Raw genomic sequence first — 15,365 nt, forward strand, 5'->3', positions numbered from 1 at the left:
AATGTCACCTTCTTATCCATGCTACCTTCTGACTTTCATCACTATTTTTGGTGCTGGTTCTGGGGTTTTAACTCAGATTTTGTGCTCCAGGCTAGCACTACTACTTGAACTACAGCTCTACTTCTGGCTTTTTTAGTAGTTAACTGGAGATAAGAGTCTCCAGAGCCTTCCTGCCCAGGCTGGCTTTGAACTGCAATACTGTGATCCTAAGTACCTTGGCTTATAGTCCTACGCCACCAATGCCCAGATTGTGGGTTTTGTTTTTGTCAGTCCTGGGGCTTTGAACTCAGGCCTGGGCACTGTCCTTGCACTTTCTCAAGAATAGCATGCTACCACTTGACCCACAGCACCATTTCTGGCCTTTTCTGTGTGTGAGGTACAGAGGAATCAAACCCAGGTCTTTGTGCATGCTAGGTAAGCACTCACCACTAGGCCACACTGCTTGTTATTTTTATTTTATATCATTCTATTTCATTTTGGTGAGCTGTACACTAAGATAGGTGCTCTACCACTTGAATCATGCTCCTAACCTTCTATACATTGTTCTTTTTTTAAAAGAAATATTTTACCTTCCAAATGTGCTGTTTTCTCCATCATATTCATCATTGTCTAACACATCTTACATTTACTGCCTGATTCCTCTACCAAGACATTAGCTTCATGAAGACAAGACTATTTCCTTTGAGCTGGGAGCTGGTGGCTTATGCCGGTAATCCTAACTACTCAGAAGGCTGAGCTCTGAGGATTGAGGTTCCAAGCCAGCCTGGGCACAAAAGTATGTGAGACTCTCGTCTCCAATTAACTACCAGAAAACTGGGAAAAAAGAAAATTTTCTTTGCATTTTTTTCCTTTATTCGAGACAGGATATTGTTATGTAACTCAAGCTGGCCTCAAACTTGCATCTCTTCTGATTTTACCTATTTAGTGCTGCAATTATAGGTTACATGCACCATCATCTCCTGTCTAAGCCAAGCATTCTGTGTGTGTGTGTGTGTGTGTGTGTGTGTGTGTGTGTGTGTGTGTGCAGTGCTGCAGTCTGAAGCCAGAGCTGTGCACATGCTGGGAAAGCACTCTACTACAGAGCCATCCACAGAACCCAGAACTTTGATTGCTTCACCAGTGAGTCAAAGCAGCCATGGAAATCAGTGGCTGTGGGTAGGACTGGGGATTGAATTTGGGTCTCATACTTGCGAGGCAGGTGTTTTATCACTTGAGCAATATGCCTCTAACCCTACCTTTTGCTGGATATTCTGAATCTAGTTTTTTTTGTTTGTTTTGCCCAAGCTGGTCTTTAACATTGATCCTCCAGATCTCAGACTCTTAAGTAGCTAGGATTAGTGGTGTGAATTACTACTTACCTATTTGCAAGTCTAGAGCACTTTCAAACAGTTATGCTCACTTTGAAGATTCAAGATCATTTCAGTTCATTTAGTTTTTGAAACGATATAGTCCAGTTTCATCTGGAACTCACAATCCTGCCTCATCTCTGAGTGCAAGAGTTATGGACATCTATTACTTTCCTTACTAAACAGTTGTCTGGCTCTTTTGGGGTTTTATTTTTATTACAAGTTTTCATCATTACAAATATGTCTTTCTTAGGAATCACTATGGGACTTTAGATTACGGCATGGTTCCCTGAGGTGAGAGGTGTATAATCCTTTACTTTTTTTTTTTTGGCCAGTCTTGGGGCTTGAATCCAGGATTTGGGCACTGTCCTTGGGCATTCTCAAGACTAGTGCTCTACCACTTAAGCCACAGCACCACTTCTGGCCTTTTCTGTGTATGTGATACAAAGGAATCCAACCTACAGCTTCATGCATGCTAGGTGAACACTCTACCATACCACTAGGCCATACTCCTAGAAGTAGAATTTTTTACTGGTAGTTAAACTTCTAAAGTAGAATGAAGGGCTAGGAATGTGGCTTTCTGGTATAGCTTTTGCCTAGGAGGAACACGGCCCTGGGCTCTAGTCTGTAGAGTATAGTCTCTCTCTCTCTGAGCTAGTCTCTAAAAAAGCTAAGTGGGACTTGATAATTTTCTCCAACAGATGATCTATAAACATGATCTAGAAAAATATGTTACCTAGAGTAAAAACAGACATGAGTTTTTCTGGTAATGGACAAATCAGAATTTCAGGAACTAAATATCCGCACTGTAGAATGAGAATTGGAAATGATGTTGGATCAAGCACTGCTCTTTGCATGGGAGAGGGCTGAAAAGCAAGACACATGAAGCCATTTGTCACAGGACATCCTTCTAGTTACTAAGAAAGCCAGAAATAAAACTCACATCTCCAGGTTCTCAGACCAGTGCTCCTTTTGTGTAGCAGGTAAAGATGAAAGTCAGGAAGATACACATTATTTGAACATCAGAGGAGAGGAAAAAAAATGTGGGGAAGAGAGGAGTATAACAGGCACAGAACCTTGAGACAAGGGGAACAAGAGGCCAGATAATTAAAGACAGTCTCCTGCTGAAGTTCAGGTGAGTGCTGTTAGGAAAAGAAAACTGGGAAATTTATTAAGATACTGGGGGAAAAAATGAGTGGGGAAAGAAGAAATCTATTTGCAAATAAGAAGTAATTCACTAGCAAAAGAAAGCTTATCCCAGAGTGACTTTCCCAGGTTTTAGAAACACTGTTTGAAAGAAATAAACAAAAATAAAGTACGTTTTAAAATGGAAATGAAACACAAAAGGTCTTTAAACCCATGAACAATTATTTGATTTTAGATGAAAAAGCAGCCAAATTGGAACAGGTTATGGCATACTTAATACCAAAACAATTCTCTAGGTCAGAAATGACAACCAAGTGTAACATCTTACAGTAAAATTTCCAAGGGACGAAGGAAAGAGACTTCAAAGTAATCACTTCATTTGCCCTGGTATAGCCAAGGGTAAGCTGCAAGTCTATACAAAGATTAGGTAATAGGCCTTTTGATTAATAAGCTTCTAAACTTGAAAGTTTTACATCAAGTGATGAAGAGATCACTATTTATATCTAGTGCAATGATGAAGGGAAGTGAAGCACAAACATCTTCATATTACACAGAGCCCTAAATAAAACAATAACACTTGTACATGAATATAAACTACCATGGAAGTTTTTATCAAATCATATCCCTAAACTGTGAATGAAAAAAAAATCAACATACATTTTACCTTCATAACACCAAGATACCTTCAACTGACAGTAGGAATATCTGATTTTAAAGTCTGAAGAAACTTGAACTAGTCTAAACATCAGAAACTGTACTGTACACTGACTTCAATCTCGAATGATCTCAGAAACTCAAGCATGTAAGGAAAATTCCCATTGGAGACACTATTAGGAAGCCAACCACTGTTTTGTTTTTTGACTGAAATATTTGTTATTGCCTATTTCATTTCCAACACTCAAAACTATGCAAATGTCATGTAACAGAAGACTCACACATTCCAAGTATTCATAATCACCTCAAGTCCTAATTAAAGATTTAGTTTTATTTATTTATTTTTTTTGCCAGTCCTGGGCTTGAGCTCAGGGCCTTAGCATTGTCCTTGGACTTTCTCAAGGCTTTGAGTTCTACCACTTGAGCTACAGCACCACTTCTGGCTTTTTCTATGTATGTGGAACCAAGGAATCGAACCTGGGTCTTTGTGCATGCTAGGCAAGCACTCTACCACTAGGCCAAACTCCCAGCCCAAAGATTTAGTATTCTGAGGCAAATCAACTCAAGGTTTCTGAATTATTGACATAATTATTAAAAGGAATTCAATGATTTCAAGAACTGTTACCACGCTTCAGAGAATCACACATTTTTCCTACTAATGCAGATTGAAAAGCAATACCAGGGAAGGATATTGTTCTTGAGTTTCAGTAGTTCATGCTAGACAATTTCATTTGCGTGTTCTCTAAATCCAGTCATAAAAGGTCCAAGGGTAAAAGTGTGGAATTTTCCTCATTATGAAAAACAAACAACTTGCTCTTCTCAGGGTGAAAATCCTATAGGATTGGATGTTGCAAGTAAGTATGCAGATGTCAAAACCAAAAAAAAAAAAGAAAAAAAATTAAAAGTCCAAGATTGACACTTTAAAAGACCTGAAAGACTGCATTTAAAAAGTGATCCTAAAAGTTTGAACTTGTTTTCTCAGTTTGTGGTCCTAAAATTAAAAAATAAAAACTAAGTTACACACTGTGTGTCTGTCATCACATTAGAAAACTGCACCATTTAAAATCTGTGGAGAATGAAAACGGTTTCAACAGGAGTGTTATGGTTCTAATAGTCATCGATGGTATTTTCAAAGAAGACACTTCGGACATCCAAGATGGCCGCTAGTTCCAAAATGTGCTTCTGAAGATGAGGATTCTCCACTGTTTCATCCCGTGGCAGTTGTGGGTACGACTCTGGGTAGTTTCGTGTTTCCTGGTAGGTAAAGAAGAAAAAAAAAATCAAGTGGGTGAATTTAATGGAAGAAAATTATATATAGCTTTGATACATCATTAAGGAGAGACTAAAATTTGTTTTTCTTGATAGTGGTTGATAGCTGAATTACTATTTGATCTCTAAAAATGATAATTTCATATGCTTTCACCTAAGATTTAGTGATTTGTTTTACAAATGTTTGCCGAGATCCATATCACTGTTACGCACATAATTCAGTATCATCTAGGAACCACATACAGATGCTTTCTGGGAGTGAAGAATGTTAGCACATCTGAAAATCCAACACAGCTTGTTAAATCAATGTAGCCAAAATGACAAGAGAAATATTCAAATTAATGGCTTTGGTAGTTAATTACACTTATAATTATACAAGAAATATTAATAGAGCAGATAAGAAGTTGGGGGCTACTGAAAGAAAGGAGGCAAAGCAACTAATCTGGGGACAGAATGCAGATTCAGGTTTTATTTGAGATACTGGGATAATATAGATGGGACATATATCAAAAGACAGATTTACAGTGTGTTATGGATATGGATATAAGTCAGTTTTACAGCACTTGGGAATAGAAGAAGAAGAAGAAGAAGAAGAAGAAGAAGAAAAAGAAGAAGAAGAGGAGGAGGAGGAGGAGGAGGAGGAGGAGGAGGAGGAAGAAAAGCGGAGGAGGAGGAAGCGGAGGCGGTGGCAGTGCCAGTTATAGTGGCTCACACCTATAATCCTAGCTACTCAGGAGGCTGAGATCAAAGGATCATGGTTCAAAGCCAGCCTAGGTACTAAAGTCCATGAAACTTTTTTTTTTTTGGCAGTCCAGGGCTTGGGCTCAGGGCCTGAGCACTGACCTTGGGCTACCCTCACAGCTAGAGCTCTACCACTTGAGCCACAGCACCACTTCTGGCTTTTTTCTACATATGTGGTACTGAGGAATTGAACCCAGGTCTTCGTGCATGCTAGATAAGCACTCTACCACTAGGCCAAACTCCCAGCCCCTGTAAACTTAAATTTTATTTTATATAAGTGTCCTGTAGTATCTGACACTGAAATGAGTAAAACTATGTCATTAACAATATTTTTTACCTACCCGAAAAATCTTGTGCATTCTCATGGTGGCTGAACAGAAGATGAATCTTGTGAGAAGCAAGCGAAGAAATTCATCTCCAAAAAACTGCAGAAATGCCTGATCTGTAAAGAGGAGAAAGGTGACAGTAAAAGGTTTATGTGGAAATTACACTTCAAAAAAGATGAAGAAAGTTCAGGAAAATGCTCTCAACTTTCCTGCCTGGGACAAAGCCCTTTTCAAATCCAAGCACTTTAAGATAGGTAAGAATTACATTTGGTTAAGTGTGCGGTTAGACTGGTAGGGTACCTATTGAACGCGAATGGGTCAGGAGCTGGGCAATATCACGGTTGATTTTTCGAAGGTACTCTTGACACTTTTCCCATAGGCTTCTACGCATGCTTGACAGTCCAGAGACAAACAGGAAGGCCATTAGAGGATTGTTCAAAAAGAGAGTGAAGAGGCTACCACGTTGAGATTGATCTGTAATACAAACATGTTACACATATAGACAACAGTTTTGCAAAAGGTAAAAGATACAGATGAGGAATACTTTAATATAGTGATGAGATATAAAATTAAAGCAATTCAAAAATGCAAGTTCTTTCTACAAGTGCAAAAATATACCCCAGGCATATTGACTTCTTTTGAGCCAACATAAAATTGGAGCCTTGTGTATATAAGAGAAATGAAATCTTGCATTCTCTGAATTCTTTTTCATTCTCTTTGGTTAACTGTTCTTTCTCTGGTGAACCCTAAATATCAGCAATTTCTTTCTCTGACCCTATACACTGCTTATCTCATTGGCTCCTCTGATTTTACCACCTAATGTACCTGTTGAATTTGTAGTAATTACTGGATACTCAAAATGTCCACATTGAGACACAATATAATATGCAGTGGATTTCAAAATTTCAGTTAAAAAAAAAAAAGAAAGAACCTGGGGCAGGGATGTAGCTCAGTGACAAAATGTTTGCATAGCAAGTACAAGGACCTAGTTTCAATCTCTAGTTCCAAAAAAGAAAAGACAACAAACAAAACCCAAAATATCACAATACCAAAAATACCTTTTTAAAGAAAAAAGGCATGATGCTAACATTCATTCATCTTTTTCTGTATATGTTTAAAAAAATGTGGACAAGTCAGACACTGTTGGCTCATACTTGTAATCCTATCTACTCAGGAGGTTGAGATATGAGGATCATGGTTCAAAGCTAGCCTGGGCATGAAATTCGGTAAGATTTTTTTTTTTTGGTCAGTTGTGGGGCCTGAACTTTGGGTCTGGGTACTGTCCCTGAGCTCTTCAGCTCAAGGCTACCACCCTACCCCTGGAGTCACAGCTCCACTTCTACTTTTCTAGTGGCTAACTGGAGATAAGAGTCTCATGGACTTTAGTGTCCAGGCTCACTTTGAACTGAGATCCTCAGATCTCAGCCCTCTAAGTAGCTAGGATTACAGGTGTGAGTTCAGCCCTTAGTTCTTATCTCCAACTAACTATCAGAAAACTGGAAGTGGCACTGTGGTAGGGCACTAGCCTTGAACTGAACAGCTCAGGTACAGTGCCCAGGCCCAGAGTTCAAAACTCATGACCAACAACAACAACAAAAAAATTGGGTAAGCTGGGGACTGGTAGCTCATGTCTGTAAGTCTGTAATCCTAGTTATTGAGGAGACTGAGAACCAAGGATTACAGTTTGAAGCCAGCCCAGAGAAGAAAGTCTGTGAGACTGATATCTCCAATGAACCAACAAAAAGCTGGAAGTAGAGCTCCAGCTCATTAGTGGTAGAACACTAGCCTTAGAGCAAGAAAGTTTACGTTTTCTCTCTCTCTCTCTCTCTCTCTCTCTCTCTCTCTCTCTCTCTCTCTCTCTCTCTCTCTCTCTCTCTCTCTCACACACACACACACACACACACACAAAGTGGGTAGTAGAAAAATTTAAAAATCAGATGTAAAACTTACTCGATAGTTCTATTGGAAGTGTTGCTCTAGACTCCTAAATTCAACCTGTCAAAGCACCTTGATGCCCACAATGGAAAGCAAATTTCTTCCCATTTTATTCTTTGCAAACATGCTTCTCTTCTTGGTCCCACCAACGACTGAGCTAGAGATCTGAAAGTCTAGTCCTATCTTCTTGCTCCCATACGCAGCCCATCACATCTTGCTGGTGCAAATGGGCTTTGTATCGGTCACTGAGTACCAGCTCCAGCCACTTTGTCTCCCTATTCCAGTAATTCATTCTCGACTAGCTTAACCACATGTTCTTTCATTCCACTCTTCTGAAATTCTTTGCTGAGACCCCACTGTGCTTTACTTAAATCATGTAACAAATCTTAAAAGGTTTTTTATCATTCAGTCTCGCAGTCCTACACTATCCTTCAAGTAGAAAAGCTACTTTAATTTCTCTGAGTGCACTCTTAAGCTCTCTTTTCTTAAGCCTAGCCCATGCAGTATCTCCACAGGAACACTTAATGTTTCCAACCCTCATCATCATGTGATTCTCCATGTCTGAAGTCCACCTCAGACTTCTTATCCCCTTGCTTTAACCCATGCACTGGTTATCAGCTACTTGGCAGTGTTCCTGTGCCTCTCACAGTACTTAGGTCATTTCTACTGGACACTGGCTCTGTGAGAAATCTAACATACTATCAGGAATCTAACATATTATCTTTGTTACCTGATTCATGGTAGAACCAGGGCTGATGGTGCATGCCTGCAATCCTAGCTACTCAGGAGGCTGAGATCTGAGGATCACAGTTCAAAGCCAGCCCAGGCACCAAAGTCCATGAGACTCCTATCGCCAATTAACCACCAGAAAACCAGAAGCGGTACTGTAGCACTAACTTTGAGCTGAAAAGCTTAAGGACATTGCCCAGGCCCAGAGTTCAAGCCCCATGACCAACAAAACAAAAACAAACAAACAAACAAAAAAAGCTAGATAATTGGTATTGAATGAATAAAGCTAATCTTGGCTAATGACAGAGATGTAGGCTTTTGACTCCTAAAGAACAGGAAACTGCTAGGTTTGTTCCAAGATAGAGGGCCAAATCTTTTGCAGTGGTCCTAATCTCTCTCTTAATAGAACTATACATGTGTTTAGGTGAAGAATTTTAATTCAGATACATGAGGTCGAAGCTTCAGAGCTCAAAGACAGGATGCTGGGGCCAAAGGGTCAAGTACACACATGACAACTAAGCATATTATGACCATGAGAGTATTTTCTGGATAACTAGCACTATTTCTAGATACCTAGCACTGTTCTATGAGGTAGGCACTAGTATTATTTCCCTTTGACAGATGAGGTAACTGAGACACAGATTGCTGACTAACTGTTATAGATCACACAGCAAGTTAAGAGGTGAGGTTGAGATTCAGTCTGTCATTTGGTTTCCAAACTCTGTGCTTTTCCTTCTACCTAATAGTCTTTCAGGCCAAATAATGCTGTCATTAACCCATTTGAGGATGTAGTTTTTCATAAAGCTACATCAAGACACAACAGATGGATAGCACTCTCAACTAGCTGGACTGACTAGAGCCCATCCAGAAATGACTAACAGGATGACAAAATCCTCAAAGCAGGAGAATTTTACCGTTGTTTGAAGGTAAGTTCTATCCCATAGGAATTTAGCTTGTGGCTACATGAACTTAGTATTTCTATATGTTTTGCTTTGTTTTTCCCTGTTAAGCAGCAGAACTTACCTTAAAACAAAGGTGAAAGTCTCCAGCTTCTCTCAGGCATTCAAATGCTGACCTTCACTTCCTGTGTCAAACTATGTCAGCAGACAGGACTTCAGAGCTGGGAGGTGGCAGTACAATGCCATCTCCCACAGAGAGACATCGGCACTATTCACAGTCAGGGAGATAGCGAAACAGTGACAAGTACTGCTAAGACAGTGGTAAGCTTGCTGAGTATGTAACCTACGAAATGACTGGGAGTTAGAATTATACTTTATGCTTCCGATTAAGGACAAGTTACTAAGGGCAAAAGATCTTTTGATTTGCAGCCACTAGAAAAATGGCCCAAACAAACTTGTCCTTCTGGCAGATTTGGAAGAGGTTCTTTCATTTAAATAGCACGAGGTAAAAATTTAATGGGTAGGTGAGTGGGTGAGGGACAAGACCCTTTTAAGTTGTACCAAATAGATTATCCTAACTCTTAAGCATAAGCTGGAAAGTTTCCTAGATCAGAAATCTAAGATGCCTAAATATATAACCAAAGATGTAGAAAATAGAACAAGTAAATCAAGACAAATGCCTGCAAAACAAATTTTTAAATTATGGTTCATGAGTTTCCCAACAGCAAGGGACCAAAACCACTCTTCCTCAGATAGGAATTATCTCAAGGCACGTTAAGAAGTCTGGTTGTTGGCAAGGCTTCTGGGTATAGTTGTTTTGACACCTGCCACATTAAACAGCATAAATCCACACTTAATCAGTATGGGAGGGAAAACAAAGATCAGTATTTCTCAAAATGAAGTTCCGGCTCATACGCAGCTACTATATATGTCAGACACTGAGAGAACGTACCTTGTAAAGCTTTTGGATATGCCGTGGGAGATAGTAAGCAGACTAGTGGCTGTCCAAACAAGTTTGTGAAATTCTGTAATATACAAGAATTTAAATATCTTATTAAAAATCTGACCAATGGGAGTTACTTAACATTTTGTCAAAGTACATCATGGGTACAGACTGAGTTCTTCTGATTCTAAGCAGATGTGGAAAAAGCAGCTCTGCAGACATATAACATGCATACCTAATGACTATGCATATAGACTTGCTAATAAAAAAGTTTCTCACTGAACAGTTATCATTAATAATTCAACTACTGATTTTAAAAATAACAGCAAATATATACCCCTTCTGGTACAGGACATGAAAGGGTAAATTTTCCAAAACGCAGGATCTTAGCTTTTAAGAGCCTCAAACTAAACTCTGATTTTAGCCTCTAAAGTCTGATTTACCGGTATGTGAGGACTGGAGCCATCTCTGATTGAGAATTACAGTAACCTTTCACTGCTCACATAAAATAATATATATAACTAGAATGTCAATGTGTTAATTCTACTAAGAACTAAACTAATACTCAAGACTTTGTGGCCAGGCACCAATCGCTCACGCCTGTAATCCTAGCAACTCAGGAGGCTGAGATCTGAGGGTCAAGGTTCAAAGCCAGCCTGGGCATGAAAGTCCAAAAGTCTATGAGACTCTAATCTTGAATTAACCACCAGAAAACTAGAAGTGGCTCTATGGTTTAAAGTGGTAGAGCAGTAGCCTTGAGCTGAAGAGCTCAGAGATGTCGAGGCCCAGGGTTCAAGCCCTACTACTAACCAAAAAAAAAAAAAAAAAAAGACTGTATAATTAACGATATCTTTTTCCTAAAGATAAGACTTTCATAAGCAAAATCATAAGTAAAATGATAAACTGTTTGATAAAGTACAAATAAACTCTTAGGAGCAAAATAAAAAATGACTTGAAAAGGGGAAGGGGTGTATGGCTCAAGTACTAGAGTTTAGAGTGGCTGCTTTGCAAGCACAAGGCCCTGAGTATAAATTCAAATGCCACAAAAATAAATAAATAATAAGGGCCATGAGTGTGACCTAGTGGCAGAGTGCTTGCCTAGCATGCATGAAGACCCAGGTTCCATTCCTTGGTAACACATTCACAGAAAAAGCTGGAAGTGGTGCTGTGGCTCAAGTGGTAGAATGCCCCTGAGAAAGCCCACAGATAGGGCTCAGGCCCTGAATTCAAGCCACAAGACACACACACACACACACACACACACACACACAGCCTCTAAAGTACTACGAAAATGAAAATAAATAAGTTAAAAGATATATGTTCTTAGAAATAAACCAATTTCAGTTGGGTATGGTGGTTTAGCCTGTAACCTCAGCTACTCAGGAGGCTGAGATCTGAGGACTGCGTTTCAATGCCAGCCCAAGTACTAAAGACCAAGACCATGAGACTCTTATCTCCAATTAACCACTAGAAAACCGAAGTGGCTCTGTGGCTGAAGGGGTAGGGTGGTAGCTGTGAGCTACGGAGCTCAGGAACAGTGCCAAGGCCCAGAGTCCAAGCCCGACAAAAAAGGGGGAAAAAAAAAACAGAAATAAACTCATTCTAAATTTCTATTATACTAATTTATTAATATTTAAAATAACCTCAAAAGCAGATACTATTTTTTTGGTATCATGGGAACTGTAATTTGAATACAGAAACCGGCTTTTTTGTGGGTCCTGGGGCTTGAACTCGGCCGGGGAACTGTCCCTCAGCTCTTCAGTTCAAAACTATGGCTTTACACCTGGCCTGGGAGTTGTCCCTGAGCTCTACAGCTCAAGGCTACCACCCTACCCTTGAGCCAAGCCCCACTTCCCATTTTCTAGAGGTTAATTGGAGATAAGAGTCTCAGGTCCTTTTGTGCCAGGGCTTTTGAACCTTGATCCTCAAATCTCAGCCTCCTGAGTAGCTAGAATTATAGTCGTGAGCCACAGAAACTGGGTTTTTGCTAGTCCTGGGGCCTGAATTTGGGGCCTAGGCTAACACTCTACCACTTGAGCCACAACTCCATTCTGGGTTTTTTTGGTCGTTAAATGGAGATAAGAGTCTCACAAACTTTCAAAGACAATATATGTGAGGGTGTGAAAGGTGACATCCAATTATGAAGTATCATTGGGAGTAAAAACATATTAAATTTTTCTTTTCTTGGCTGGGAGTTTGGCCTAGTGGCAGACTGCTTGCCTAGCACGCACAAAGTTCCAGGTACCATTCCTTGGTATCACAAACACAGAAAAAGCCAGAAGTGATACTGTAGCTCAAGTGGTAGAGCTATAATCTTGAAAAAGACCAAGGACAGTGCTCACACCCTGAGTTCAAGTCCCAGGTCTGGACAAAAGAAAGAATTTTTTTCTTTTTTGGGGGGTATGAGTCTAGAATTTGGCCTGGTCGTTGTCCCTGAGCTCTTCAGCTCTAGCTCTCTACCACTTGAGTCACAGCACTACTTCCAGTTTTCTGGCAGTTTACTGGAGATAAGAGTCTCATGGACTTTTGTGCCTGGGATGGGTGAACCATGATCCTCAGACTTCAGCCTCCTGACTAGCTAGGATTACAAGTGGGAGCCACCAGCACCAGGTTACAATTTTCTGAATGTACATAAAAATGTACGGTAAGGTATGAACTTGACCTGGTGTATCAATACATTCTGTCCTATCATCAGATTGTAACAAACAATTCCTTTTCATTGACAAAGACACAGAATAAAGTTTCCTTTGATTTCTGAGAAGGCACATATTTGATTGGACTCTTGGCTTGGAAAGTTTAAAGGGAATAATAACCAATAAACCTTTTCCTTCACTAACCTCTCACCCTCTCCTACCTTCTAAGACATACACACAAGAAAGCAGATATTTAATTTCCTTGAAATCCAAAACTTCGATTATTATACTTTAAAAAAAGGAGAGCAAAGCTGGGTACAGTGGCTCACACCTGTAATCCTAGCTACTCAGGAGGCTGAGATCTGAGGATGGAGATTCAAAGCCAGTCTGGGCACTAATGACCGTGAGACTTTTATCTCCAATTAAAAGCCCTAGAAAAACGGAAGTGGTACTGTGGGTCAAGGGGTAGGGTGGTAGTCTTGAACTGGAGGGCTCAGGGACAGTACCCAGGCCCAGAGTTCATGCCCCACAACTGACCAAAAAAAAGAGAGAGAGAGAGAAAAAAAAAGAGGGTAGCAAGAAGTAAGAAGCTTTAAAACTCAGAGTGGGCTAGATGCTAAAAAAGAAACAAGTCAGGGCCAGGAGTTTGGCTTGTGGTAGAGTGCTTTGCCTAGCATACACGAAGACCTGGGTTCGATTCCTTGGTACCACATACATAGAAAAAAGCCAGAAGTAGTGCTGAGGCTCAAGTGGTAGAGCTCTAGCCTTGAGAAAGTCCAAGGACAGTGCTCAGGCCCTGAGCTCAAGCCCAGGACTGGCAAAAAAACAACAACAAAAAAAAAAACAAAAAAAGAAACAAGTCATGAAACAAAATGCAATCCATACTGCGAGTTTGGCCTAGTGGTAGCATGCTTGCCTAGCATGCATGAAGACGTGGGTTCAATTCCTTGGTACCACATACATAGAAAAAAGCCAGAAATGGTGCTGTGGCTCAAGTGGTAAAGCCTAGCCTTGAGAAAACCCAAGGACAGTACCCAGGCCCTGAGTTCAAACCCCAGAACTGGCAAAAATAAAATTAATAACAAAACGCAATGCATATAATTGGGGCTATCACTTTTTTTTTGTGGGGCTTGGAATCAGGGCCAGGGTGCTATTCTTGAGCTCTTTTGGTCAAGGTTAAGTCTGGTGCCCTACAACTCTGAGCCATAGCTCCACTTTTTTCTGGAGGTTAATTGGAGATAAATCTCATGGACTATCCTGCTCAGACTGGCTTTGAATCAGTCTTCAGATATCAGTCTCCTGAGGAGCTAGGATTACAGCTGTGAGCCACCAGCATCTGGTTCAGCCATCCTTCTTTTTTTTTTTTTTTTTTGCCAGTCCTGGGCTTGAGCTCAGGGCCTGAGCACTGTCCTTGGACTTTCTCAAGGCTAGAGCTCTACCACTTGAGCCTCAGCACCACTTCCGGCTTTTTTCTATGTATGTGGTACCGAGGAATCGAACCCGGGTCTTCATGCATGCTAGGCAAGCACTTTAACCACTAGGCCAAACTCCCGGCCCTCAGCCATCCTTCTTGACAATTGGGTGTTACCAGTCCTGAAATCAACTACTGTTTGCTTCTTTATGTTGTTGGTGCCCATGAACAGCCATAACAGAAACAACTTTTTCATCCAGGCTCGAGTCCCAGCATGTGTCAGGACAAAGAATTCATCAAGGACACATTCCAACACAGTGCAAAAGCTCTCTAAAGGTGGGGTTTTCAATTTCCTACCGATTCTTTTTCATTTTATTATTATTTTTTTGCAGTGCTGGGACTTGAACTCAAGGCCTGGGCACTGTCTTTGAGCTTTCTCAAGGCTAGCCCTCTATCACTTGAGCCATACACAGTACCACTTCTGGCCTCTTCTGTGTATGTGGTACCAAGGAATTGAACCAAGTGCTTTGTGCAAGCTAGGCAAACACTAGGCCATACTCCTGGCCATTCCTATCAATTCTTATAGTTTTTTTTTGTTTTTGTTTTTGTTTTTTGCCAGTCCTGGGCTTGAGCTCAGGGACTGAGCACTGTCCTTGGACTTTCTCAAGGCTAGAGCTCTACCACTTGTGCCTCAGCACCACTTCCGGCTTTTTTCTATGTATGTGGTACCAAGGAATCGAACCCGGGTCTTCGTGCATGGTAGGCAAGCACTTTAATCACTAGGCCAAACTCCCAGCCCCTCAATTCTTATAGTTTGAACTCTTAACAATAAACTTTGAAGAGTTTAATCTGTCATTCTCTTAAGAAAATCAGTAAAAATCATTGTTTCAGTATTAAAAGATTTTTTAAAAAGACATGTTATTCTTACAATATTCAATATTACCTGGTTGTCATAATTTTTTAAAGTCAATCAAATGTAAAACAATATGTTAATATGCAAGGACTATCATTTTGTAAGGTGAGACAAAAGTTTTACTTAAACTAAAGCAGCTTAGTGTGTAGAAAGGGAAAACATTTGAAAACTAGAAAATAAAATTCAATTCTTATGTCTCTACCTCTATAAAAGAATATTACTCTGCGTTATAAAACAAAAATAAACCTTCCACCAGAGATCTTGGAAATCTTGATTATTTTTTTCCTGCAGGAGGATTTATTATTTTCCACTGAGTGTGTCCATTCATGCGTTTTCTTCTTGTTTCTATTCATAGCACCAGATCCTGACTAGCATGCACAACCTCAAAAGAAAAGAAACACTAAATCCGAACTGTGTAAA

At 40.1% G+C, this 15,365-nt stretch overlaps 1 protein-coding gene across 3 annotated transcripts in view; it reads right to left on the bottom strand.

Annotated features, from left to right (window-relative positions):
- Positions 1 to 15,365, bottom strand: part of Scai (suppressor of cancer cell invasion) — a 104,227-nt gene continuing 88,862 nt past the window's right edge. For 2 of the 3 annotated variants that reach the window (XM_090330627.1, XM_090330626.1), the window contains 4 exons: positions 9,998 to 10,070; positions 5,783 to 5,956; positions 5,498 to 5,598; positions 1 to 4,400 (listed from right to left, as the gene is read on the bottom strand). In XM_090330627.1, the coding sequence (XP_090186753.1) occupies positions 4,254 to 4,400; positions 5,498 to 5,598; positions 5,783 to 5,956; positions 9,998 to 10,070 (495 nt within the window). In that variant the 3' untranslated portion in view covers positions 1 to 4,253. Of the gene's footprint in view, positions 4,401 to 5,497; positions 5,599 to 5,782; positions 5,957 to 9,997; positions 10,071 to 15,365 lie in introns of those variants that run through there. The other variant, XM_090330628.1, reaches the window with a different exon arrangement.

The sequence above is a fragment of the Megascapheus bottae genome, chromosome 3 (assembly GCF_031878675.1).
Source record: "Megascapheus bottae isolate mThoBot1 chromosome 3, mThoBot2.hap1, whole genome shotgun sequence".
NCBI lineage: Eukaryota > Metazoa > Chordata > Mammalia > Rodentia > Geomyidae > Megascapheus > Megascapheus bottae.